The sequence below is a fragment of the Durio zibethinus genome, chromosome 16 (assembly GCF_047325235.1).
Source record: "Durio zibethinus cultivar Kanyao isolate XHJ-2024 chromosome 16, ASM4732523v1, whole genome shotgun sequence".
Classification (NCBI taxonomy): domain Eukaryota; kingdom Viridiplantae; phylum Streptophyta; class Magnoliopsida; order Malvales; family Malvaceae; genus Durio; species Durio zibethinus.
The window spans coordinates 20,286,949-20,312,805 of NC_143177.1; the positions used below are offsets into that span (position 1 = coordinate 20,286,949).

Sequence of the window (25,857 nt, forward strand, 5' to 3'; positions counted from 1 at the left end):
GGACGGCCTAGTTTCTAAAGCGTACAAGTGTAGAATCTCAGAGAAAGCCAACGGCAGCGTTTCGGACAAGGAAACCAGGGTCTAGTGACAGCGTCAAATTTTAGGATTTTGGTAATTGTGTAAAACAAGTGAATATTTATTGCGTTTTTAAGGGGGTTAAAACTTTTTTAGGGAAAAAGGTCCTCTTCGGTAAGGTTTTTGGTAATCTCCAATTAGGATTTGCCAGCTCAGGTTTAATATAACTTTATTATTCTTTTTAATTTTGTTGTATTTAAGATTTTATTTATAAAATATTTAAAAATTAAATTAAAACTGTTTTTATTTCAATTAAAAAATCAATCAGTCTGAAATTTTAAAATAATTTCAAGATTTGAAAATTTATTAGATATAATTTCTTAAATAATAACTGTAAAAATAATTGAATTAAATTTTATTTTTTTAATAATTATTTTTTTGGCTAGATTTCTAATAATTATTTTGATAAATAAGTTTAAAACATTTATTTACAAGAAATTCAAAATTTAAACTTTTATGTTTTGAAGTGACTTTGGGTGCAATTGAACTTATTATCAAATTCATCGTGTTAGACTATACCTAACTCGCTCATTAAAAATAATAATAATTCAAACAAAATTTAATTTAATGCAATTCAATTTTTTTAAAAATATATAATATTATAAAGTTTTAAATTTTAATTTTAATTTTTAGTTGATTTTTTTTAAAATTAATTTGAATTAAATTTTATTAATTCAATTTAGTTTATTGATATTTTAAATTTAAATTTAAAATTTTTATATATTATTTTAATATAATTTTTAATATATTTAAATAAATTTATATTTAAAATAATTTTTTATTTTATAATAATTTAAAATATATAAATTAATAAAAATATATAATAAACTGAGAAGGGATCCCTCCTTTTTATTATTTAATATAATAAATTAGTATATAATGGATTATATAAAAATATAGAGCTGAAATATTATAAATTAAATCTAATTTATTATATTTATAACAAAAATTTGTAAGTACGCTGAGTTGAATCAAGTTCCTATCAGCTCTCCCTCCACATTAATTTTACCATTCCAATTAAAGCAGAGGAATGGATTTGAACGAGCCTCGTGGGGGTGAAATCGAATGACAATTAAGTAGGTGCAAAATTACAAAAAAAAAAAAAAAAAAAAGAAATGGATTGGACAAATAGGTTTACGAATTGTCGGGTGGTATCAAGTCTCATGGCCCGTAGCAGCTTGTAGGTCAAGGTTCAACACCAAATCTTATGATCCCTGAGTTCCCCGTTTAAAGCGGGAATTTTAGATCTCCGAGCAGAACTTTGACAAGATATCTATCTAAAACTCTATGATAGAGTTTTAAAGTAAATTTGATAATTTTAAATATAATATTATAATATAATATAAATAAAATATAAATAAAAAAATTAAAATTTTAATAAAAATTATAAATAAGTTCAAGAAAATAAAAAATATTATTTTATTTTTTTATATCAAAAAAATTATTATTATGACCATTTAGTGATTAAAAAAGTATAGTGATTTTTTTTTTTTATTTCGAATCCTTAACAAACAGAATAATTTGAACATTTGTGTCAATTTAACTTGATACATTCAATATCATGTTAATTCAACTACGTCATTATTGTCCTTTAATGGTTTCATAATATTTCAAGAAAAGCGTTATCTTCTTCTATAGTCCATGAATGACAATCTTTTCTTCGCTTTCTAAAATCTTTTTCAAAGTCCATCTATAAACAAGGTAAAAAAACCAAAGTTAAAGCTATATTCCAACTTTTCACCAATGCACAAAAAAAAATTTTTTTTGAGAAAATTGAGAAACAATGCTGCCCTACAACAAAAAGCTACTGCCACCTAAAAGAATACAAAAACATTTGCTGCACTCATAATCTTTTTTTTCTTGCTACCAAAGTTCAAATTTTGATAGTATTTGATTTGCATACTGCACCATCTGTAAATTAAAATCAACTAGCATTGCTTATAGTTTTGCATGAAGGTATGGCTGAACTTATACCGATATGGTTTTTGCAAACTGTAATAGTTTAATAGTAACTATTCTTGAAAGCATTGCTATAAGAATTTAGCATTCAGTACATCAACAAACCAAACCTGTGTAATTTGTAAAAGAAAAAAAGTAATACCAAAGTATTATTCCTCTTAAAGTCAAGATGCTTATTGCAATTTATATGTTGACTCTAAAAACTTAAATACAATATGTATCAGTCATCAATTAACTTTTTAAATTTTAAAGATAGTCTTAATATAAAAAAACCTAAGCAATCTAAATTCTAATAAGAAAAAGAAAGAAAAAAATTAATTGCACAAATATTAATAAACAATTGCTGGGAAAGACAAAGAGTTTTTAACAAAATCAAAAGCAAAACCCAATATATTATTATTTACAAAATAAAGAAAGTACAAAAGAAACGACATATAATCTAATCATCTGTCCATCAAATCCTAAAAGGTGAAAAATCTATGAATCCCAATAGAAAAAAATATAGAGTTGGATAAATCTAGTGACACTTACAAACCAAACCTCCTTCTTATGTCATGAGTATCTTACTTTTAAGGATCTTGTTACATACTAGTTTGTCAAACGTTTCTTGTCTTCTTATTTTCAATTCAAAGTCTCTCAAGTCTCAAACCTCATGTAACCAACCCATTTAGGTAATTAAGTAATTATAACATAATGGTGTCAACACGTTTAAGACACAATGTTGTGCACAATGTGTTTCATGTTTTATGTGGTTACACGTTTAAGATACGACTAATTAAGTAATTATATTTTAATCGTATTATTGTGTCAACATGTATAAATGACTCATTTATGACATGTGTAAGTGATATCCTTGTCTCATAATTAATTATATTTATGTTATATTTATGTTCTTTTTCTCATAAAAAACATATGATTAAAATGTTAATTGTGTTTAGGATTTTAATATTTTTATTATGTTATCATTTTGGTTTTATGTTGAATTGTTGATTAGATATTTTAGTATAACTATGTCTAATCGTGTCAACTGTGTCATATCATTTCGTGTTACTCATTCCTAAAACAAATTAAAACATATTAGTTGTATCATGTCACTTGTAATACTTATAATAAATGTATTGTGTTCATGTTTAGGTTATTCATGTTATTTAAATATTTATTTCATGTTTGTGTCAAGGTTATTTATGTGGTATCTGACACGAAACATAACACGATAACACAAAACGTCATGCCCACTTGTGAAGAATCAAATAGACAAAATTGAAACATGTGTTATTATCAATAAATATAATAAAATATTAATTTTCACTGTAAGTCCTTACGTACATTGGCACACAAATATCGAAATTTATTAATTGTAATGAAACATCAAATATAGTTTCTTTATCAAATAGTTTTCTTGTCAATTTTCTTTCTACATAGTTTACACATAATGATTGATTAACCTTATCAATGAAGCCTTGTAATCCCTCTTTTTCTAATCTATCAATTTTTTGTTGACCCATATGGCTAAGTCTAGTATGCTAAACATTCACATTAATATTGACATCATAAAATTATTTAATAAACATCCAGATTCATAACGAATTATTTTTAAAAAAAAATCTATATTATTGTTATTAAAATTCATAACAAATCTTGGGTAAACAAGAATAGTGATAGAAATTAAATTTCATTAAATATTAAGAACAAATAAGATATTATGTAAGATAATGATTATTCCACCATACACACTTAACCTATAAGTGTCAACACCTTTTATTTCAATCATTTGATTATTTTCTACACAAATACATTTTGTTCATGTCTCGTGCTACATGATTTGTGGCCTGTTAGTCTTTTTCATCTCGTTACATTAACAAGCAAAGTGACTATTTATCACAGTTAACACACTTGACTTTAGCTTAATTCTTCTTAAATTAAGCTTTAGGATCATTGCCTTTACCATTTTGATCACTTTTTGGTATTTTAGGAGCTTTCTACTTGTTCCTACCATGTGGCCTACGCTTAAAGTCTATAGTTTCCTTAGATTGCTTTTTATATGATTTTCCTCTAATTGAAGATGACAAAAAATATTATTGAGAGTCCTTATACTTTTATTGTAGGTTAGGTACACCTTCATGTGCTCTCAATTATATGACAAAGATTGAATTGCAACTTGAACCCCTTATTCATCTGTCAAAATGTGACTAGCTTCTTTTTTAAATAAATTTTGTTATCAAGACACTCTACATCACTTTTACCAATATCATGCTATTTTACCTCACACGTGATATCATTTTTCACATTGTTTAGCAACATAATGTAAGCAATGAAGTTTTCTATATTCAGACTTCTCAAGTTCTTGATCCATTTTATGTTAAGACATATTCTTATACTCATGCTTTATTAGGACAATGTATAAAATTTCAAAAACCTTTTATTCTTCTAACATATACTTAACTTTCATACTCAAGATTTCATAATTATCCTCATTAGTAATTATATACTTAAATACAAAAGTCATATTCAAAGGATAATTCAATATTGAAAGACTTATGCACAAATTAATGCCTAGCATTACACATTTCTATTTTTCCACAATGTTATAAATAAAATAATGACAAACATTCACATAAAAATGAAACCAAAAGATCACTATGTACACAATCAAATTTTATTTTTAATGTGTTTGATTGTCACTTATTCTATTTCATTGTGCAAAATTTATCATTATAAAATAACTCATTTATTAATACCTTAGAACTCCCACTAACTATAAGGTTACTTTCAATTAATAACATATATTAATTACATTCACTTAGATAAGCTTCACAAAGTATGTAAATACTGAACATATAAACGAGTTTCATCATTAAACATATGTATAATTTATTAAACTATGTTCCCATTCAATACATATAACTTGTTTAGTAACTAAGATGAAATTCATAAATTTCTATGATAGTTTTATATTCTTATTAGCCATTCATAGAGATTTAAAAATTTTGTATGTGCCATTATGGAGACTTGGGCTAATAAAGAAGATCGAATTCCTCTTTACCCTTTTCTCATAAAATTAAAAAAAAAATTTATCAAAGCTATAACATTAAGATTTTTCCTCTCGTTAAACATCCAAAGATCTTCGAAAATATTCTTTTATCTAAGTATAAGGAGTGTATCTATTTAATATCATATATATATATATTTAGGTCTTCTTTACATGTATATTGCCTCACAAAATCAACTTTTTAATATTTTCGTTAACCTTTGATGATATGACATATAATATCATTATCATTTAGATCCATTTGATGTTGCACTAATTCAAGTGGTAGCCTTATGGCTTTAAGCAATTATGCCTAAGTCCTTATAAATACAACAGTTCTCATACAATAGTCATGATTTTTTATAATAAAATAAAAAAATCATGAATTCATGAGTCAACAGAAGTAAAAAAATGATTAAGATGTATTCAATCATTCTTATGTGATCTGACCTCCCAAAATTAATTAAAGACAAAATAATTTTAAATTTTTTTTTAAATTGAAGCATATTTTTGAAAAAATGAAGGCATTTAAATACTCTAGAGATAGCTTTCGAATGCTTTAAGGAGCATTTGAACAATCATTTTTTGTTTTTGAAAATAACCGTTAATTTTAAAAATTTTGCTTAAAGCATTCATTGCTTTGTTAAACATTTGAATGTCAAGTTTTGGAAACTAAAAACATGATTTTAAATGATCTAAAACGCAATGGTAACTTGCATTTGAATGTTTGATAACATTCACAACAATTTTCTACTACAAAATTATATACTTTTATGTAATACTTTCATTAATTTCTAGATGCATTTTGATAAGAACTCAAGGATATGTCAACATTTTTTGTGTTTAAAGAAAAATATCAAAATAATAAAAAATCAAGCTAACCCAACTCTGATACCAATGAAGGATAATGTAATGATATATGAACAAGATCATATATAGAAAATAATATGAAAGACTTACTTGATTTGTAAAAGCACATCAAAAGTATTGTTATGAAAACAACGTCAACTTAATTCAATGGTCAAGGACAAGGTCATGCATTAAAAAATTTTCCACTATTTAAATGTAAGTTCTTAAACACCAATAAAAAAAGATTCCTTGAAGAGTTTTTTTCTCTATATTGAGCTCTCTCTTTTTTGCTCTTATTTTTTATATAACTTATCATATAATCTCACACATGAACGAAGTTTATCTCATTCTTGATTTAGACACGACAAGGGAATAGGCTTTTAGTGGCTTTTTTTTTTTTATGTATAAACGCCGCTAAATGATTCGTGACGTTTACTAAAATCGTCACTAAGAGTATCGATTATATTTGTGTCGGGAAAAATAATGATATTTTAAGAAAAAATGCCACTAAATTTACAACATTTATGCACACAAACGCTACTAAATTTTGTAAAAAAATATCGCTAAATTACCAAAAATTAGCAATGTTTGAGTTAAGAAATGCCATTAAATTTAATGGTATTTTTGCACACAAATCTACTAATTTTACGATTTAGTGGCATTTTTTTACTATAAAGGTCGTTAAATTAAAAAATTAGTTTTTTAAATTTTCTTTCAATATTTATTATAATAATTAAATGATAATTATTGAAAGAAATAAAAATGAATTTATATTCATAAACTAAATATTATAAATATTTAAATATTTAAATACATAATTTGTTCTAATATACATATAACATAAAATTTAATACAACAACATTCAAATTATTTCAGTGCATTAAAAAAATTTAAATATATAAAATTAATAATCGCTTAGACTTGGTATCATTCACAAAAGAGGTGATTTACTCGTAAAAGTTGTTGTGTACAATGCCCAATTTTTATGACATACGAATAACAATAGCATGAATTGCATCATACCTACCATGCTAATCCTCTTATAAACAAGAGAGAATATGTAAAATCACTTAAACCAAAAGCTTAGGAAATTCAAACATGCAAACCATTTACAAAAATGAGATATGGGCCAATTTGTAAATGGTTGATAAGGCAAGATATAATCATATATCTATATCTATATCTATATCTATATGTTTTAAAGGGCATGCAATTGATGGGTTAGTAAATAAAACAAATGATCAGTGTCAGGTTATTATAGTATTATTATTACCCAAAAAAAAATGAAATGGAAATTCATATAGATTGCCACAACAAGCTAAAGCTTTGCTTTACTTTTAGATTGGATCATGGGTAATACCAAACTTTCTATAGTGGTTCATGAAAAAAAGCAACCGACCATATTCAAACCATTATACCATGGCAATCCATATATATATATATATATATATATATATATATATATATAGATCCCACCATTTAAAAGCATTTTCAGTATTTTTTTATAATTAAATTAATTAAACTTATCTTTTTTTTTAACTTGCTTTCCTTCCATCATAAAGTAAGGGCTGATAGGACAACATTTATATATGTAGTTCTAACTTTAAAGTGTCCAAAATTTTATTTAAGGTTAAATATAAAAATAGTCATTATATAAAAATAGTCTAATGTCAGTAATTGGTTCACAGACTAAAGTAATAGAGCTTCTTACCCATCAAAAGTCATGTAAATGTTGTATTCTCTGGTCATAAAGGTTACTTATTCTGAGTTTAGTCCATGAAAGTAAACATTCCAATTTGTTTGATAATATGACTCCAATCACCTTGTGTTCTTGTCAAATGGAAAAAAAAGGTAAATGTGAGATAACAACATATATACAAGGATGAACCTTGATTAAAAGTAGCTCTCCAAAGCTTAAGTTTTTATTTTCATGTAAATAGCAAGGCAATGTGTTTAAACAGAGCAAAGTAACATAAAAAATTGCAATAAGAGAAGGAAAGGAACTTTGAAATGACTTTTAGCACATAAAGCATTAAAAAGTTATTGGTGCATGCTGATGTTATGGTCAACCATTATTTTCAACTCATCACCTATTCATTATACATTTTCTTGTTGGTGAAAAGAATAAAAATAAGGACATTCATTTAAGAGTAAGAAATCCATTAAAAGAAAAAAAAAATTAAAGGAAATAAAACACTAAAGCAGGATAGCTGAATTGATAGATTTGAAAACATAGGTTGGATAAGAAGTTTCAGCTGGTTCTCAACCCTGCTTGCTACATTAGTTATCTTGCAAACCTATTGACAATGAATAAAACAAATTCTCCATACCACATCACCAACATATAAAGCACCAACAAAGGCAAAAAAAAAAAAAGTTATAATACTTTATAAACCAAAATGAAACTCTCAAAAATGAGAAAAATGAGATCTTTATTGAAAAAAATCTCACTTGATAAAAATATTTGACCACTAAAATAATTTTCCTAGTCTCCGGAAGCATCAAATCATAGTATGCACAGGTTAATGTACATATTAAGACACCGCTTAACCAACAAACATCTTATCTTCAGCAAATAATCTAAACACTACTTATCAGTAGCATACCAATAATATCTATAGTTTTTACTTGCCCTAACCTAAGAAAAATGTTATATAACCACCAATAGATCACTGATTTCAAGTTCTTTTACCATGTGATGAAACACAACCAATCAGAACCAGAACCATAAAGGCAACAAAAAAATTTTTACCTTTGAAGTACTCGTAAACACCGTCTTTTTTACGCCAAGGCTTGCGCTGCCTCACAATGACAACAGGTAAGATGTTTTTCCTGAGATCAGGCTTTTTTTTCTTGACAGTAGCCATCACCATATCTCCAACACAAGTAGATGGCAAGCGGTTAAGATGGCCCTTGATTCCCTTCACTAAGATGAAATAAAGACTTTTAGCATCAGTGTCATCAACACAGTTCACTGTAACCCCTAAACTTGTTATCAATTGATCCTCCACATCCTAATAAAAAAAATTCAAACCTTTTTTAGCTATCAAACAACTTAATAGTACCCACATAAAATTTTTATTTATTTCATATTTTTATAAACCTTAGAATTTTAAATCGGTTAATAACTGTTGAAGGTAGTATTTTTTTTAATTTAATAAATCAAAAGATAAAAAGCTAAATTTCATTCATGGGTTTCATCTCAATTTTATTTATAGGGTTACAATCATGCAAACAAATAAAAAAAATTAGATTTTGTTCTTATTTTACACTTTGTTTCTCAAGAAACAAAAAAAAAAAAAATGAAACAAATAATGGGTTCATAGAAAGAAAATGAGAGAGATGGAAACTAACCTTGCTTCAACATTTTTGATAGTTAAAAATGTTGCAGAAGCACTTTTGGGCATCAATGATGGAGAAAGCACGATGTCGCTCGGAGCAAATTTATCTTCACTAAAACTTCTTGACAATAGAGAAATAGGTTATTCAGTAGAAGTAAAATTGAAGGAAAAGAATGGGAAAAGAAAAGGAAAGGGAAATGAAAGAAAATCGAGAGGAAAATTTGCAACAAAGAATGATAAAAAGGAACTGAATGGCAGAAAGGAAAGAGGGGGAAAAGATGGGGCTAGGTGAATTTTTGATATTTTTGAGAGCAAATTAGCGGCATTTGTATTTACGAACACCATTAAATTTTACAAATTGGAGGTGTTTTTCTTAAAAAAAAAAAAATCATTAATTGAAAATGTTTATAAGGGTTAGGTTGATCAATAAATGAAAAATTAAAGATATTTTTAAATAAACACCACTAAATTTTATAAATTAGAGGCGTTTTAAATTATAAATGTCACTAAAATTTTGAAATAAATTTTATATATTTATATTTTCATATTAATAAATTTTTAAATTTGTACATTAAGTGATATTTACAGCTCCAAACGTCGCTAAATTCTTTCACTTTGTGCCATTTACATTTCAAACACCATTATATGTTTATTTTGTGGTATTTGTCCAAAAAATGCCTCTAAAATTACAAAAACACAATAGTTAGCAGCATTTGTGATAAAATGCCACTAAATAAATGCCATCGAATCTTCATTTTCCTGTAATGGGATGAACATATTCATATTTTTTAGAATGGTCGAATTCCATGCTAAACATTAAGAAAGGAAGAAATAATTTCATTTTTCATTCCACACATGAAAATAACCTAATGCCATTTTTTTTCTTTAGATGAATCCTTTCATCATTTTTTTCACAGGGTTGGTTGCCACATTCATAAAAGGATAAAAGGAAGGCCAGTCTGTTTCTAGTTTGATTTAAAATCAAACTATTAACTGTTATAAGTAATTTTTTGTATAACTACAATACGCAGTTATTTTTAGTTTCCACACATTTTGGGCAGCCTATTCTAATACAAATGCACCACATTTGATGGTGCAATAGATTCTAAATGAAATCTTGATCTTTTTATAATGATTTTAATAATGATAGTATTTTTACTTTTTTGATTTAAAATTTTGATCTAATTGTTAAAGGTACTAAATTTTTTGTTAAATCTATTGATGTAGACATTTATCAATGACATTTAATATGACTTTACTTATGTGGCTAGTATTATCATATAATTGTTTGGGATTTTGATTTAATCCACATAAATAAGATAGATTTTTTTCTTATATTTTAAAACTCACAGTTTAGAGCATGTGTTAAAGTTTTCTCTTTATTCTCTCTTTAAAATAATTCCTCTATTAAATCAAAACTTCAAAACCTACAACTAACTTTTTTTCAAAATCTGTTATCAGTCTGTCATGCATCATCGTTGGTTGTTGCCCACCGACATCATATCTAAATCCAAATCTGCCTACACCTCCCTTCCAATCTCCTCACCCTAAAAAACAGTCCCTTTCAACCTCTAACCCTAAAATCAATCCATGAAGAACTGTGGAATTATCCATTTGTCCTTTAAGTTTCTTGCAAACAAAACACATCTAATTGTAAGCTTTATCCTCTTCCTCGTCATCGATTGTTTCGATCCTTCACTTGGGATTTAATTTGATACAACAATAAAAGCAAATAACATCTAGGCAAGTAAAGTGTTTATGAAATTTCAGTCAACATAATCAAAAATTTGGTTGAATTGATGCGTGATTTTGGAAACACAATATGTTTTTGGAAATGGACATTAATAAATTGGTGAATTTGGCTAGTTTCGGGATTTTAATTTTGGTGTAATAAATGCAATTTCTAATGTATTTAGGTTAGTACATAAGATTGATAATTTAAATCTTGGTAATTAAATCATTTTTGAGAGTTAAAGGAGGTTGTACTTAAAGGCATTAAAATCTTGAACTCAGTCAAGGAAATCAATTATACTCATTTTCAGGTAGTTTTTGGCAATTTTTTTGTAAGATCACTAATGCAATCATTAAGGTGATTTTATTATCAAAGTTATTTTATCACTCATAATTTGAAACTACTTTATTTGGTTAACAATTATTGATACTTAGTGATTAAAAATTATTACTATTTTATTTAAAAGTATGAAAATAATCATGGATATTGTAATGATTATATAATTATCAAAGTGATTTTATTACTAAAATGATCTTATCATTCATGATCTGAAATAATTTTGTTTGATTAAAAATTATTAATTCTGAGTAATTAAATATCACTGTGTTTAGAATCATTTTATTTTGGAAGTACCAAAATAGCTATGCACATTATAATAGCTACATAAGTTAATGATTTCAATGTTAATTAAAGATAATAATTTGTATATAAAATATTAGTAATGTTTTATGTATTTCATAATAAAGATAATTAAATTATTAAATTAAAATATATTTATTGATACTAAATTAGTTTTTATAATATAAATTATGTAAAAAAAATATTTGAATTAGAAAATAAAACTAATATATTAAAATCAAAGGATTATATTATAAATAAATTTAAAAAAATTAAAAAAATCACACGAAATATTTTTTAACTTATTATAATGAATATTAGTTTAAAATAAAAAAATATAATATAAAATAATTACAATTAATTTTAAGAATAAGCAGGTTTTTAATTCTTAAATATGTAATATTGACTTTGTAAATTTTACATATTATTTCACCTTGATGATAAAAGCTTTCCACCTCTTTGGTTGAGAATTAGACCACTCTTCAAGGTAATAATCTGATCACTTTCGACGTATGATCATTAAATGGCTACCAAACACAATAAGCTAATTACCATTCATAAATCACCATGATTTTTTGAATGATCACCCATACCAATACTACTTTAGTGATCTAAGATCACCGTCACCTAGGATAATAAAGTATTTCCCTAATGTTAGCTCAAGTGTAGATAGCAATCCAAGAGAAAGTGAATTGAATTTTCTCCAAATTCTTTCCCAAAAATAGATTTTTATAAATTTGAATGAGAAATTAATATGCTTTTTAATGAAAATATGAGACAATTAACAGTAATTAATGATCTTGATGTAAATATAAACAACAATGAAATTAAAGAGAGTAAAGATAGAGAAATCAAACTCAATAATTTATAGAAGTTCGGTCATTTTTCAAAGCCACTTACATTTTCTCTCTTAGTCTCACTTACCAAGGAGTTCAATATACTAATTGAAATGCAAAATACAATCCCTATCTTTTCTAGACTCAAGATAGCAATATCTAATTTCCTACATTTCTAGGCTAAGATAATAACCTCTAATCTCATAAAATGAGTTTTTACAAAACTTTTAAAACCTTTTCAACAAAATGCTCATCTCTTGATTACAATTTAGCTCTAATGTTTTACAAACTAAAAATACCTCTTAAAGGTAAAGCGTTTACCTAATGAAGTATAAAGAAGATGAATGAACAACAAAAAATACAAAGTATATTGAATTTAAACTCTAAAAACTCTTGAATTATTGAAAGAATGAAATTCAGACTTGTTGATATTTGCTCTCTTGTTTCTTCTTCATAAAATGGTGTGTTAAAATGCCTATTTTATAAAAAATGATTTTGTAGCCATTGAAAATTGATTAGATAAAAAATTACCCATTGAATGTATGAAAAATTAATCGTTTGAACCTAAACCAACAAAAATTGATCAATCCTGTTTTGAAACCGATTGATCTTAAATGTTGTCTAATCAATCCCTTATCGTAAAGAATCGATCTCTTTTGACAATTTTGCAATCTCATGGCTTTTTGAAAAAAAATAAAATTGATCAATCCACTTACGTAAAGGATCGATCCATTTTACCAAATGTTAAACCAAATCAATCTTATATCATCAACCCATTTTGTAAAAAATAAAACTTGAAAACTATCTAAATAAAAAACCAATCGATCCTATAATTTAGAAGATGGATCCCGCATACACATATATGTCGCAGAAAATGAGAATGATACATTTTTTCTTAAATTAAAACTTTTATACTATGTATTACCAATCAGTGAAATTCGTGCATTTCCCTGCTTGGGATGAAGACCTTTTCATCTTACGAAAACGCGAGGGCAATGGACCAAACTCAATCTTCAAGTGAGGAAGAAAGCAGGAGCCAAATTTCCACCATTTTCCTCTCCAATCCATCTTACAATTGGAGCAACCATAATCAACTTACAGGATTCAGTTTAAAAAGAAAAACACAAGGAAACAATGATAAATTTTAGAACTAGATGAAGCAGTATACATAATGAAAAAAATACACAACCCAAGAATTCAAAGCACACATTAACTGAACGTCAAGTAGCATAGGGAACGTAAAGGAATGAAGACAGACATTTGAAGGAAAAGCCATGTTGCAACCATAAAGCAACCTTGCACTAATACCCCAGATGCAGCTAGGTCCAGACAAAATTTCCACCAAAGCTCCATCTGCAAATATTGTATCAAGGCTTCCTCGTTACACCTCCTTTGAACAACCAAATGCTTGGGATAATTTTACAAGTACTGCAGTATTTAACTCCTTTTGGTTACAAGAAATAAGGAACTCCTGTCCTGGGCCCTCTCATCTGATTATTCTCTTCTGTTTCAGTGAAGAACTTCACTTCTCTCTCCTGAATAAATGCCCCCAAAACAATAAAGCATCATGAATAGCATCACTTTATGGAAGATTATCAATACAAGTTATGACCTAGGAACAGAAATAACTGGAAACAACCTGCAATCCTAATTAAATTGGGTATCTAAGGCAGACCAAGGTCTTTTATACACTCTCACACACATACATGTATCAAGTAAAGAGGGAAGAAAGGCACAAGAAAAAATAATTCTCACCATATTCTCATTGAAGCTCAATATAGAAGCTACATTCCCACAACGGTAACAATAATTTGGTGCAGACCACACCTGCAACATTCAATAATCAAGAAATTCTATTAAGCTCTTAATACCATTAAGCAAAAATGATAATAACAGAAAGTTTGGTGTCTCACAGTTACTAGGCCTTTATCTTGAAACATATACTTAAGACCTTCTTGAACAAGTTGGTGAGCTCGACAAACAAGATTAAGATTATTTATGTGGTTGAACTGCAACAGATGAAAAGGTTAAAATTATAATTTCAGCATGACAATATGACCACAAACTGAGATGAGATCAATTACCTCAGATGTGACCCTGGACCCAAATAGCCAACCTGCTCCACGTGGACTGACTGCCCATGTTTCAATATCTTCAGGATCACTCCACATGAGATCACAGAATGGGCCTTCATGAGGGATTTCACAGTTCCGCTCAATCACCCTAATCTGGCATAGAAGAGAGAAAAAAATGTACATCAGCATCATATAATGAAATAACGAAATATACTAACAATCACTACACTTATAGTTCAATAAGTTGCTCAGGAAAACTATTACTTGTGCTTGTTAAAGAAAATACCACTAATGTGAAATAGATGGTCAGTGACGAAAGAGTCAATTATCCCTTCGGCAGATGAAACTGAATAAAAAGTAATTAAATGACCAAGTACTTATATTTTACTTAATATGATTTGCGGTGGATGGTTATTACTAAACTGAATAAGGAGGATATTTGCTTCTGGGACTAGATGGTTACAAAGTCAATAAAGTCAATGCTCCAATGCACCCCCTTAACAGATAATAGCCAGAAAGTTTGCATGATCAACTTCTTCAGAGAGAAATATAGCAGCAAAAGCTAAAAACAATCCACAGTATCAATAAAAAAAAGAACTATAACCTTCCCCATTATTTCTTAAAACTTTACTCAGTTTCTGTTTACTATAATTTTGTCCTCCCCTGAAAGAAAGAGAAGAAAAGAGCCTCCATACACGCCCTGCTTTTATTTGATTACTCAAGATGTATCACACCAGTTTACTACATAATTATTCATGCTTTGCTACAAGAAAACTAGCTTAAACTTCAACATATGCAAGTAGCGATCAAAAGAAATATCTCAGTTATATGCAAATACTCTATAAAGACAGAACATGACATATACAAGCAACACAATAAATGATAAACTAAATTTGGGTGCTTAGCAAAAAAAAAAAAAAAAAAAAACTAAAATTTGGGAGAACTTCTAGTATAGCAGGAAATACACATGCCAGTCAACCAAAAGCTAAGCCAAAATGAAAAACACCTGATCAATTGTTCGTATGTCAGGAGAAAGGCCACCATGTACACACAGCACCTGCAAAATAAAAAAAAATAGGACTATTAAAGAGGTGTCAGTAAGGTGCTTAGATATAGAGGGTTTAGAGAAAGAATGCTTACAGTCCCATCTATAATTGCAGAAAGCGTAAGATAGTCAAAAACATCTGTACAATACCGCCATGCATTAGCATTTCCATACTTCCTCTGGCACTCATCATAGAAACCATAAACCTAGTAAAGACATATACACACCAAAAAATGTAAGCCCTTGGTATTTGGGATGATTTTTTAAAAAATTCCAGCTTTACAGCATTACTTAACAACCCTAAAAACCAAACTAATATGGTACTGCAAAGAGAACTTCCAATAATCCCGATCCTCACATACAGTACGCTAGTCTTAAAATTTAACCTTAGATTTTCAGTAATGTGTCCTTAGAAAGGCTTTCAATCCCCTTTTCCCTCAAAAAAAAAAAAAAAAGTAATCATGGAACTGTATACAAGCTTTAAGCAGGCCAACAGACAGCCTCAAAGAAAGAAAACAGAAAAAGCAGTCTAACATCCCTATAATCACACATGATACGTATGCATTCCATAAGCTCTCTACAAGCATATTCCATTGTGGTATTCAAAAGCAAACCTGCGTTAGCTGTCTGCTTTCATGATTCCCACGCAAGAGAGTGATATTAGCTGGGTACCTGTGATTCAGAGCACATAAAGTGATATTACCACTTATTTCAAACAAGAAAGAGGATTTTATAACCTAACAGGCCAAAAACAAAACCAGAAATTTAATATTCTTATTAAATGCTTCCTCGAAATGCAAGAATGACAATGTATACAATATATCCTGCCATCGTGGTGCCAGAACACCATGATAGCTTCAAAAGGACCTTTTCACCTGAAGTAGGAAAAAGTATTAATTTCAAAATAAATAAGAATGAGCATTTTTTTTTCTTCCTATACCAAACTACAATTTGAAACTGTATAAGATGGTTGCTGATGATCAGATACACTTTAACCTAAGGGCACATTGTACATTAGAGGTCTGAAAATTGGGCCAGTAATCAGATAGTGAAGCAGGAACAAGTCACAAGCAGAGAAACAATGCACCCAGGTAAATGGTTGAAAATCAGTAGATAAAACCCAAGCAAAGTTATAGAGATACTTAAGCATGTATCCAGAGGGCATACCTTGCCTTAAGAAGCAAAAGAATGGTGAAAACTTCAAGACTATTATAACCTCGATCAACAAAATCTCCCTGTCCAAGGGAACAGAAAGGTTTAGAGCCCGTTAGTTGAAATCACTAATCTACAATAGACATCGACATCAAATAAACTTTCAGAACAATTTCCAGATAGAAGATATAAACCATACCATAAAAATGTAATTTGTCTCTGGAACATGACCTCCTGTTTGAAAAAGTTTCATTAGATCATGAAACTGGCCATGGATATCACCGCAGACAGTTACTGGACTATTGACAGGTTGCACATTCGACTCCTCAATGAGGATTTCTTTTACCTGTAACGTTTTACATAATAAAGTATATAACGAACAGCATTCAGATGAAATGAAACAGAGAAAAAAACCTTCATAGCAAATAAAACTGCAAGTTGACAATATAGCAACGACCAAATTACTCCACTAAAACGAATAACATGGAAACTAAATACAATAACTAATATAACAGTAAATGCAAATGCATATGATTCTTCAAAACATAAATCCCAGGAAATGCAAGTTATTGCAGCTCAGGAAAGCTCTGTTTTTATTCAAAATAACTCAGTTATGTGAAAATTCTTTAGAAGCAATACTAACAGGTGATGCTATAGAAAGTAAGCACTATAATTTCAAAAAAAAAAATGCACAGATGCGACAAGCTTCAAAAACAGACATGAACTTGACAATTTCTAGCAGTTCTTGATCCATTAACAACTCAAACATTCATTTTCGAATTTCTCTCAATTTCTCAATCACCAAAAGAAACAGAAGAAACCCTAGTTTTACGCATCAATATAAACATGAAGAAAACGTAACAAATTTTAAAACCCTAGAAGTAGAAAGGGCCCCAAAAAAGAAAAAGAAAAAGAGAGTGAATAGATACGTATTCGCAAAGAAGCTGAAGCTCGTCTTCTAAAAGATGCTGGCCTTCTTTAACCTTTGCTATCCACTGATCCAAATCCATCGATTTCTTCTCTTCGAAATTTGAATTCTTTTTCGTTTGCTGTGTCTTCTCCCTTTATCTAGGGTTTTAACCAGAGGAGAGACAGCGAGAAGAAAATTTCAATGGACGCTCCTTTCCTTTTTTTTCCCTCTTTTTGCTTTTTCGTCCGTGTTTCGTTTAAACAATTGAGCGAAACAAAAAACCAACAAACAGATCTGGGCGTTTTTTTTTTTTTTTTTTTGTTTTCATTTTAACGAAGATGGCGAAAAAAGCATAAAAAGGCAGTGAAAACGACAGCGTCTCTCACTGGTATTTACCCTAATTATTTTTCGTTGGCTTTTTTTTTTTTTTTTTTTTTCTTTTGGCAACACTATTATTAGCGTAATATGATAAATAAATAAATAACTGAAAATAAATTATACTGGCCAAAAAATTATAATTTTATAATTTTATTTATTATTTAAATTTATTATTCGGTATAAATTTTTCATTATATTTATAGTTTTAGAATAAATTTATTACTATATTTAATTTTAAAATAAATTTAATTTGTAACAATTTTTTTATTATTTTATATAACTTTAAAATATAAATTTGAAAATGACATGAAATTTTCATATTAACATAGCTAAGGAGAATTAAAATAAAAAAAAAAACAGAAAACAATATATAAAGGTATATCGTGTAAAAAAATTAAATATAAGAGCCATAAATGAAACAAAAATAGTGAGTTAATATTACTTTTATCAACATAAGAAAGATAAATTTATAACAAATGAATTATGTGATTTAGGCTGAATGAGTTTTTTTTATAAAGATTTTAGGTAGAATGTTTTTTTTTTTTTTTATAAAAAATAAAAGACATAATACTCAAATAAGTTTATAATATTTATTAAAAAATAAAAAATATTTTATTATATAAAATTAAGTTATGAATTTTTATTTCATGTTAATATATTGACGTTATAAAATTTTTTATATTTTTTCAAAAATTTTTTAGTTGACTGATGTAATTTTTAAAAAATATTTATTATAATTTTTTTAGTTGAAAAATATTTGAAGGAATGTTAATTTAAAAAATATTTATTATAATTTTTTAGTTGATAAATAATTAAATTTTATTCATATTTTTTAATTTTATTTATTTCGCCATTATTTTTTACTTTTAATTGGTATAATTATTAAAAAAATTATAATCTGAATTTTATGTAATAAAAAATAAAAAATTCATTTTCAATTTCAATTTTTATTATAAAAATTTAAGTAGTTATTTGACTATTATCTCAAAATAAAAAGACCACGCAAATTCTCTTTTCGAGTTGATGGGCTTATTGTTAACTACTGGCCGATTGTTCTTCCTCCACACTCGGGAGCGAAATGTCAGTTTTACTTATGGGCTAGCACTTTTCCCTGGGCCCAAAAAAGCCCAAAAAGGAGCCGATATAAAAACAGAAAAAGTTACTAAAGAAAAAAATGAAGCCATTCGAAGGCTAGCATCCGTCTAATTTTAAGCATTTGGATAAATATTAATAGAAGAAAAAAAAAGTTAAAAAAATGATATATGTATATTTTATTTAGATAATTAAAATTAATAAAAAAAATTTTAACAATAATTATTTGGATAAATAATAAAAAGGAAAAAAATAATTCATTACAATAATTTTATTGAATTATAATATTTTATTGTCTGTAATTTTAAAATATTTTTAAATTATAATATGTTTTACTATCTTGTATGATCTTACAATTGTTTATGTATCAATAGTTTTTAATTAAATGAAACAAAAACATGTTTTACAAATATACATTAATTAATTTTTTGATAATTGTCAAAATTTCAACATATTATCACTTTGATGATATATTCATATAAAATCTATTAAATATAAAAATACAATCATATAAAAACATTACCTTTCATAAATTTAAAAAATATGTCTATTTATATTCAATCATTCATTAAAATTAAATTATTAAAAAATTATTAAAAATTTTTATATTAAAAAAACATGTGAAATTTACAAAAAAAAAAAAAAAAAGCTTTGAAAAAATTTAAGATTGTGATGTAATTAAATTTTTTTACTAGATTTTTAGTATTAATAAAAAAATAAATATAATAATCTTTTTATAAAATAAAAAATTTTCAACTTTTTTTTTCTTAACTTTTTCCCCAAGGTATTAAAAAAAATAAAAAATTATTAAGTTTTTAGCTTTTTTTTTTTTCTGTAAATTAAAAATTTATGATTTTTTTTATTTTTATTACTTTTCTTTATTTTCGTTTCTTTTTTTTTATTCCCCTCGTAGTGTTAAATATTCTTCTTCATAATCCTACACAACTCTCAACCTCTTGAAAGAATTGGAAAAACGAAAGGCAGAAAAGAGAAAAGCGGCAATTCTCTATCTTGACTGGTTTCGGGAGGAAAGTAATGGGAGAGGCGTTGGGTTCGAGCGGTTCTTCTATCGCCATTGACTCCTCCAACATTGGTTTCCAGGTATTCAATCTCAATGAAGCAAGCCTCGAGGGTTTCACAATAACTTGTTTTTCTTTAGAATCGTGTTTTAATGGTTTTTTTTTTTTTTTTTTTTTTTACTTTTGGGGTTGTTGTTTTTGTTTTGGCAGCTATTGAAGAAGCATGGATGGAAAGAAGGCACTGGTCTTGGTATATCTGGGCAGGTTTGATTCAATTTTGAAACCCCTAAACTCTTTACCATGGGTAGAAATATTAGAAATTTTATGTCTCTTTCAAACTATTTTCATCTGATTTTTAGATTGTTCTATTTTACTTAATGTTCTTAGGGTAGATTAGAGCCTGTACAAGCATATGTGAAGAACAATAAAAGAGGCCTGGGAGCAGAGAAGAAGAAGAGAAAGACACCACAGCCTATTGTTACTACTGATTCCAAGGGAAAAGATGATGAGGTGACTTAACTTTCATTCTTTTCACTACTACAATATATTTTCCATATTAGATGCTAGATGGGTTATGATAAATATTTTTAATATTGAAACATATCACATGATTAAGTCAAGCAATGCTCCGTAATAGCGTTGTGTTGGACAGTCAACAACAGCATTGTAATTTAAAGTACAAAAAAATAGCATTGTTGATTCATGTTCTCTTGGCTCTGAATGTTTTTGTTCTTTTCCTTTGCTCCAATGGTACTGATGTCATTTGGTAATTGCTATGAATTTCAGGAACAGACATCTTCAAAGAAGACCAAGGCAGTTTCCAAAAGGATGCGGAAGATGCAAGAACGGGAAAAGCATCAGCAAGAAAAGGAATTCGAGCGAGCCTTTTTTAGGGAGTTTTGGCCAGATAATGTTTGACTAGCTACTATGCCCTTTGTCCTTTTTCTCCTTTTAAAATTCCTGTTTCTCCCTTCAAAGGCTTGTCTTTAGAATGTTTACAGGCTGTTTGAATCTATAGATTCCCAATTCTGTCGTTGTCTTTCATTTTCGATGTATTATATTCTCTTGGTGGCAACTGGAGAGATGGAGAGATAACAAATGAAACATGAACAAAGCAGGAGATTGCCCGAGAATCAGATGTTCTCTCTCAAAATACTCCCCCAAAGCCTCGGCAATGGCAGGAGAAGACAGTTCATACATCAAGGAGCAAAAGATTAAACCATAACCACATATATTATGCAGAACATATGCATTATCGTCATCATCTAGCAAGGGAATTCGCGAATTTAACCAGATATTCTATTGGTAGATACTAGATAGTAAATTACTCTTCTTATGATAGAATATATTCACTTTGGGGTTAATGTCTCGAATAGCATTTGATTTTTGAACATTCATACATTTTTTCTCGAAATTTTACTAGTGAGTATTTGATTTTTGATTCAAGATAATTCAATTTTGGAGAAAAATGATATCAAAAATAAAAAAAAAAGAAAATAGATAAAATTTATTTAATTGATTTCGTAAAAAATATAAAATATTAACGAAACATTTAAAAAAGAAAATAAAAAGATTACACGTGATATAAAAGAAAAAATCTATGAAAAAAAATGATTTACATAAAAAAAAAAAGGTGAATCGCAATGAAAAAAGAATTATAATAAATTACATAAAAATTTAAATGGGGAAAAAAGAAAACATAGCGTCAAAGTGGATCCAAGGAAAAAAATTAAAGATGAGTCCTACCTCTTAAAAAATATTTATTTAAAACATTAAAAAGATTGCATGTGTCAACCTTAAAAAAAATTAATGCAGATGAGACATGACACACAATTTATATTCATACCTATGCACAATTAATCTATAAGATTGTTTGACACAGATGAATTAAATCTTAATTATTTATAAATATAACAATTGTATTAAATTTTAAAAATATATAAGTCCCACAATAAAAGGTAAAAAATTACAAAAAATTAAAAAAAAAACTGTTGAGGAAAAATATAAACTGTGGATCCCGTACCCAAAAAATAAATTAAAAAAATAGAATGTGACCTATACAACTTTAAAAATTTTAAAAAATAAAAAAAAAACTATTGAGGAAAAATATAAACCTAGGTGTGGATTCCGTATCCAAAAAATAAATTAAAAAAATAGAATGTGGACCTATACAGCTTTAAAAATTAAAAAAAAAAAAATAGGCCCCAAAAATTTAGAAGAACATATAAAAAAAAAATAACAAAACGAGGGCGCGAGTTCCACACTAAAAAAAAAGGTAAGCCCTGTTAATTAAAAATAAAAAAAAAAATCTAAAGAAAAAAACAAAGTAATTTCTAAAAACATATAAAATTTGTAAAAATTTTTGAAAATTTTCCCATTTTTTTAATCTTAAAATTTTTATATTTTTTATATATATTTTTGAATTTTTCAAAAAATATTTTGAATTTTTTTGGATTTTTATTTCTTTTAAGTTATTTTTATTTTTAAAAATTTTTTCAAAATTTTTATAATATTTCATATTTTTGAAATTATTTAATTTTTCAAAATTTTTTTAAATTCTTAGAGTTTTTCTAAAAATTTTTAGTTTTTAAAAAATTTTTTAGATATTTTCAAAATTTCAAAAGATTTTATACATTTTAAATTTACTGTTTTTTAAGTTTTGTGATTTTTTTAATTTTAAGAAAATTTAATTTTTATTAAAATTTTCATTTTTTAAAAAATTGGATTTTTATTAAAATTTTCAAAAATTTTCAATTTTTAAAATTATCATAATTTTTTAATTTTAAAAATGTTTAATTTTTTAATTTTTTTATAAATTTTTAAAAAAATTTAGAATTTTTGAAAATTTTTTTGACTTTATTAAAAAATTTTATAATTTTTTAGAAATGTTTTGAACTTTTTATAATTTTTTAAAAATTTTTTAGAAATTTTCAAAATGTTTTAGAATTTTTTGAGAATTTTTTAAAATTTTAAAATTTTTTAGAAGTTTTTAAAAATTTTTTTAAAATTTTTTATGCTGACGTAACATTGATGATATGATACTGATTGAAATTTTTGACATGTGTTAATTTCTTATTAAATATTTATGTCACGTCAATATTTCAAACTAATAAAATGAAAATTGAAATATCAAATATCAAATTTTATTTTTTTAAATAATAAATTGACAAAAAATAGATGCTTCAAAAGTTACTTTTTTATTTAACCTAAAACAAATCTCGAAAATAGCCGCTTGCCAAGTCCCATTCCTTTTAGGATTGGGATTATGTTTTGTCCTCGTTATATACAGAAGGTGGTCTATCTGTGCATAAATAATCTATCTTACCCTTCTCTTCAATTTTGTTTGATTCTCCTGCATTCTCCAAGTCTTTTACAGGCGTTAGTACTTGCGTGGCATTGATTCTAATTTTTTGTGAGCTCACATAATCCTCAAACAATATGGTTCATTAAGCAATGGGATAACCTTTGATTATTTTGGGGATGAATTTAGGTTGCCTCTACCGCATAGCTCGATGGTGAAAAGCAAACCTGCGCAGCAACCCAACCAACAGAGTTGGATAATTCAAGGTTTACGAAGTTAGTTCTCAATGAGATAAAGAATGGATTCATCGACTGCATGCGGATGACAGAAAATAGGGGGTCTAAACGTGCAGCACCGACGTTAGCACCAATCTTTGATGGACTCAATTTTTTTGAAACTTTTGTCATTAGTAACTTAAAGTAGTAAATCTTAGTAGTAGTAGATGAAGGAATAGTAATTTTTTAGTTTTGTTTTGATTAAATGTTTAGTTTAAGATTTAAAATTTGTATTGTTTAATTAATATTATCATTTTTAATTTAATTTAATTAAAGATTAAATATTTTCAAATTAACTTAAAACAAAATTTTGTAATGAAAGTGAGATGCACGCATATTTTAATAGAGTGAAATATATTATACTAGATGGATGCTCAACCTTCGCTTTGTGACTTTTATTAACATTTGATTAAATTAATTTGTAAAATATGAAAACATTTAAAATGATAATAAAAAAATAAAGCATTGAACAATTAAAATAATAAAAAATAACTCTGTTTTCCCATTATGAAATGACTTGTATAAGGAAGACATGCAGCAATAGAAACTTTTAATGGTTTTTTACCTTGGCAAAAAACTCCAAAACCTTGCAAATAATGGGACAATGACTGCAATCCTCAACTTAGTAGATAATAACCATCTTCAAGGGTTATTTGAAAGGTTAGTGTGGCAAAAAACTGACCTCTCAATGCAGACCAAGGCAAAAATGAAAAAGACAAATAGCTTATATATATGACCTATGTAGTTAAGAGACAACTAAGTAATTAGCTTAAAGGATACATCATTAAGAGAAAATTACCTCACACTATTGGCTTTCCATTTGTCAATATCCAAGCCATTATATCATTTGCCACACTATCCAAAAGGGTAATTAATACTTTTCAAACTTAGGTTGATGACATAATTAAAGACATTCAAACTAACATGTTGCATGAAAATTCCCATGATAATCTGCAAAACCAAAGCAAAATAACTAAAATTATCATAATAATCTACATATATTGGATGGTAAGCAAACCAAAATTACTATATTTTAATCATACACAGGGAAGTACTTGGCTCACCATTCCCCATAATTTTCAAGTAGCAACTTGCCAATCTATTCATTTATAGGTGATTTTGGAATGGCTCAATCAATAAACACTTAGCCACTTGTAGTCACGAAGTTTACTATTAAGGAAAAAAAAATCAAAGCAAAGATCCACAAACAGGCAGATTTCATTAGATGTGTTTTTTCCTATCATTATGGGAAAATCTAGAAAGATGAAAGTGTCTCTTCACATGTGAATTCTCTATGGTTATAACTTGTTATCATAAATAAATATTCTTAAAATAGGGGGGTTTCATGGATTTTTGATTCATATCTTATAAGTTTACTTTAAAATTAACGATAACATACTAAATCTAAGTGGTTTATGGGTCTTTGGTTCATATCATATTGATTTTCTTTCAGACTATTAATAATGATGTACTAAATCTAATACAAAAACCTTAACTTTAAAAATAAGCTTTTCATGTTCAGCTATTTTTCTTATGCAATTAAGTAACTCGATCATTTAATCTTCTTGAGGCATAGTTTAACTTAAAGCTAACAATATGACTATGCATGGTATCATATTATTCACACGAGCAATGAATCACAAGGTTTCTTTGGATTTTAACAGAAATTTATTTACATCCACAATGTAAAGTGATCTATGGAACCTGCTCTCCATACTTTTCAAATTGACAGTTAAAGTATTAGTTAGTGGTTATAACCTAGGAGTTAGGATTACAAAAGAACCTGTATAAATGCAAATGCTAACGCTATCATGAGCCAAAAAAAGATGGCAAAAACATTTCCATTGCCCTGATAATACTAAGCAATATAGTCCTATAGATAGGTCATAATAATATCCCAAAATGCTATTGTAGTTATACCTAAACAAAAAGATTACCAGAATAAGATCAAATATTACCTAATACCAATATACATATTTATTTAAAAACAATTCTGTCTTCAAATATCTATAAGATCTTTATGAATAACAATAGGTTAAAAAACTAAAAAGGCCTTAATTTTATTTCACTTTTTTAAATACACCTTTATACTTTTATTGTATCCAAATAAGGCTTTATACTTTGATTTGTATCCAAATAAGCCTTTATTTCAAATAAACAAATGATTTATGT

At 27.1% G+C, this 25,857-nt stretch overlaps 2 protein-coding genes across 2 annotated transcripts; one reads left to right on the top strand and one right to left on the bottom strand.

Annotated features, from left to right (window-relative positions):
• Nucleotides 1-13,566: 13,566 nt before the first annotated feature.
• Nucleotides 13,567-18,065, bottom strand: LOC111294569 (phytochrome-associated serine/threonine-protein phosphatase). The gene is made up of 10 exons (XM_022887962.2): nt 17,640-18,065; nt 16,910-17,056; nt 16,726-16,793; nt 16,173-16,230; nt 15,654-15,764; nt 15,520-15,570; nt 14,523-14,666; nt 14,352-14,447; nt 14,194-14,265; nt 13,567-13,973 (listed from the first exon to the last, which is right to left on the bottom strand). The coding sequence occupies exons 1-10, from the start codon at nt 17,718-17,720 to the stop codon at nt 13,890-13,892; spliced, it is 912 nt and encodes a 303-aa protein (XP_022743697.1). The 5' UTR covers nt 17,721-18,065; the 3' UTR covers nt 13,567-13,889.
• A 1,954-nt stretch (nt 18,066-20,019) lies between these two features.
• Nucleotides 20,020-21,153, top strand: LOC111298631 (uncharacterized). Its single transcript, XM_022893355.2, has 4 exons — nt 20,020-20,191; nt 20,320-20,373; nt 20,497-20,619; nt 20,896-21,153. Exons 1-4 carry the CDS (start codon nt 20,126-20,128, stop codon nt 21,025-21,027), a joined length of 375 nt encoding a protein of 124 aa, XP_022749090.2. The 5' UTR covers nt 20,020-20,125; the 3' UTR covers nt 21,028-21,153.
• Nucleotides 21,154-25,857: the final 4,704 nt, after the last annotated feature.

Coding starts and splice junctions, on each gene's coding strand:
- LOC111298631 (XM_022893355.2), top strand. CDS start 20,126: ATGGGAGAGGCGTTGGGTTCGAGCGGTTCTTCTATCGCCATTGACTCC. Junction 20,374..20,496: donor GTCTTGGTATATCTGGGCAG/GTTTGATTCAAT, acceptor TAATGTTCTTAG/GGTAGATTAGAGCCTGTACA. Junction 20,620..20,895: donor CCAAGGGAAAAGATGATGAG/GTGACTTAACTT, acceptor TATGAATTTCAG/GAACAGACATCTTCAAAGAA.
- LOC111294569 (XM_022887962.2), bottom strand. CDS start 17,720: ATGGATTTGGATCAGTGGATAGCAAAGGTTAAAGAAGGCCAGCATCTT. Junction 16,231..16,725: donor CTTTTGCTTCTTAAGGCAAG/GTATGCCCTCTG, acceptor TCTGAATCACAG/GTACCCAGCTAATATCACTC. Junction 14,667..15,519: donor ACATACGAACAATTGATCAG/GTGTTTTTCATT, acceptor CTTCTATGCCAG/ATTAGGGTGATTGAGCGGAA.